Source organism: Triticum urartu, chromosome 2 (assembly GCF_003073215.2).
Source record: "Triticum urartu cultivar G1812 chromosome 2, Tu2.1, whole genome shotgun sequence".
In the NCBI taxonomy this organism is placed as follows: domain Eukaryota; kingdom Viridiplantae; phylum Streptophyta; class Magnoliopsida; order Poales; family Poaceae; genus Triticum; species Triticum urartu.
In genome coordinates, this window is record NC_053023.1 from 54,721,516 (window position 1) to 54,724,408 (window position 2,893).

At 49.7% G+C, this 2,893-nt stretch overlaps 1 protein-coding gene across 1 annotated transcript; it reads right to left on the reverse strand.

Annotated features, from left to right (window-relative positions):
• Positions 1-301: 301 nt before the first annotated feature.
• Positions 302-2,373, reverse strand: LOC125535680 (peroxidase 70-like). The gene is made up of 3 exons (XM_048698746.1): positions 2,085-2,373; positions 1,193-1,384; positions 302-1,100 (listed from the first exon to the last, which is right to left on the reverse strand). The coding sequence occupies exons 1-3, from the start codon at positions 2,298-2,300 to the stop codon at positions 543-545; spliced, it is 966 nt and encodes a 321-aa protein (XP_048554703.1). The 5' UTR covers positions 2,301-2,373; the 3' UTR covers positions 302-542.
• Positions 2,374-2,893: the final 520 nt, after the last annotated feature.

Below are 2,893 nucleotides of genomic sequence, written 5' to 3' on the forward strand. Positions count from 1 at the left end.
CTAGGAATGGGCGGTGTGTAGTCAGTGCGGCTGACTCGACTTGGCAGAGCCGACGGGGTGACAAGAGATGTGGCCGGTGGCGGGAGCTGGCTTTAAGGAAGGAAACTTCCTCTTGCTAAAAATTGTATTTAGAATTTAGGAACGGGGAGGGAGCAAGACCTCCAACTTATTAGGATGGAGGAGGTGTTTTTTGGTTTGTCCCAAAAGTGTATGGAAAACTAAAGGGGAAATGATTTCCCGTATATATAGCCGCATGGTTGTGGAAATGATTTCCCATATAGCCACATGGTTGTGTGGACTGGAAGACAAAAGCTTGTAGAATTCGTCAGAAACAAACGTGTTTTTTAGAAACAAAAGTTATGTGCACTTGGGCATATAATAATTAAGCAAAGGGAAACACTTGAGAGTTGAGATACATCACATCACACCCCATCTACTCTCCCACACTTGATGATGATCCGAGAAATGGCAGAACACAAGCACAATAACTCCACAGCCTTATTATGTCGCCTTTGATCGCCCCTTGATTCTAGATTGGTGGCTTAGTTCACCCTGGAGCAGCTTAGCCTGATCTGCCCCTGCGCTCCGGTGAGCGGGCTGATGTTCCCCATCCTCACCATGGCCGCCGCGAAGTCCCCGTTGAACTGCGCCGACGCCGACGAGTACGTCCGGACCAGGCCGGCGGTGCGTCCGTCGTTGATCAGCACCTGGTCGGAGTGCAGGAGCCCCTTCTGGGACATCAGGTTGCTGTAGTACGCGTTGTCGAACCCGTTGGGCGTCGTCGTGTCCAGCGGCGCCAGGCTGCTGTTGCCGGAGCTGGTCGTCCGGGGGCAGTTGGCCTTGAGAGATGTCGCGAAGGCCGCGTCGATGTTGGTCTCGTTGTAGAGCCTGCTCCTGAAAAACCGGCACTGCGATTGTCCGATGGTGTGGCCGCCAGAGAGGGCGACCATGTCGGTCACGCTGAGCCCCTTGGCGGCGAAGTTGGCGGTGAGGTTGGCAACGTCGAAGGACGGTGCAGGCAGGTCGCTGTTGGCCAGGGAAAGGCTCGCCGTCGTCGAGTCCCTCCTCCCCAGAGGAACGGTCCACGAAGGCCCTCCCAGCTGCAAGCGATTAGTAAAGAACAGGGTCAGTTAATTTACTGCCGCGTGCGTTCAGCAAATTGACTGCATGTACACGGCCTGGTCGATCTTACGGCGACAACGGAGTCACGGGCGGCCACGGCGAGGATGTCGGCGCAGGAGACAGTCTGCTTGCACACGGCCTCGACCTGCGCCTTGATGTTGTCGATGACGTTCATGCCTCGAATGGAATTGTTGTTCGGGGCTGCCCCCTGCTCGCCCGTAAAGGTGGCCGTGTCGCTCAGCAGCACGGACGCATCGCAGCCCTGATGCATCATGCGTCACGCACATAAGAAATTTCTTCCGTCAAGATAAATTCAGTAGTAGTACATTCTAATTCTGTTATAATTGATTTGAACTGAAGAATGTTGAAAAGTCATGTATCATCATTGCTATTCTCTAGAATATCTGGAAAAGAAGAAATGCAAAAGTTTTTAGGCAGGATCTGCAACCTATCCACCTCATCGCCCGCTCAGCTGCAGACGACCTCATGCTTTGGTCCAACAGATGCTTCAACGAGCAGGCCGTGAACCTTCTGCGTGATTGGTGTACTATGTTGTTCCACTTATCTATGAGATTGTAACCCAACTATTCTTGTAATCTCATCCTCGCCCCCAACTCTCACCTTTGTAAATGTACTCTATCTTATAATGAAATGGTTCAGGCCGGCATAAGCCCGCCGTAGCTTCGTCAAAAAGGAAAAAATCATGTAAACAAAGAGTTGAAAAGTCAGATTAATTAGAATGGCCATGCATGCATGACTGGAGTCAACTTGTGACTACTCCACTTAGGTACTCCTACATATATATGCAGTGTTCCATTCCACTAGCTTTTTGATACTGTCATGAGTTTGACCACGGTGTGACTAGGAGACCAACTAAATTAAGTACAAGCAGTAATATATGCAATATAAAAGTACGAGAGTAGTAAGTAATTAAAGGGACACGATAGATGAGAGGGACTTGCTTGGACAAAGCAGTCGTGGAAATGCAGGCGGAGCAGCGACGCTCCCATGCGGGGCTCCCTCCTCACGGCGGCGGTCACGGCGCTCTTGATGGTTGCCAGCGCCCTGGGGCACGACTTGGCGTAGAACTGAGGCGAAAGCTGCGGGAACGCCGAGGTGGCCGCCGCTAGGCACAGGAGCAACAGCACCGACAGACTAGAGGCCATTGCCATTGCCATCAGTATTCTTCTGTGTACAAGCAGGCACTAACCCTGTTCAGATGAAAACTCTGTGTAATGACCTGCATTACCATGACCACATACACCTGTTTATATAGCTGACACATTTCAAGCCATTCTCCATTTGGTGTAACATGACAACCGACACTGTTTAATTTTTAGTGGTTTGATGCTGCATCTTTTTTGGTTGGAGATCCATATAGTATGGTTGGCATGGTGTTCGTAGTGCAACGACAATGAACAATGGGAAATCTATTGGTTAGCTAGCAAGCTAGGGTTGTGACAGAGGCACCACAAGCTCACAATCATCTTAGCTCTCCAAATGGTTCGGAATATTAGTTGCAGATGGGAAATGGGCAGCATTATTTGCCTGAATCATAAGCTAGCATTACTGTGTCCGAGCGAAATAATTCTTCCACCCAACACATGTGGTTGTTAACAGGTAGCATGCCAGCCATGCAAAATTTGTCCGGGAGTTCAGATTCTGCGAGGAAGGTCAATATTTGATGTGGAGTGATTGGGATGTGCAAATGGAAACAAAAAAAATACTACGTATACTGCAGAGAGGTACCAATACCATGCATGTTTTTTTA

Excerpts from the sequence above, each read along its gene's own strand:
- LOC125535680 (XM_048698746.1), bottom strand. The coding sequence starts at position 2,300 with ATGGCAATGGCAATGGCCTCTAGTCTGTCGGTGCTGTTGCTCCTGTGC. Across the intron at positions 1,385-2,084 it reads TCCACGACTGCTTTGTCCAA|GGCTGCGATGCGTCCGTGCT; the intron begins GCAAGTCCCTCT and ends ATGATGCATCAG. Across the intron at positions 1,101-1,192 it reads CCCGTGACTCCGTTGTCGCC|CTGGGAGGGCCTTCGTGGAC; the intron begins GTAAGATCGACC and ends AATCGCTTGCAG.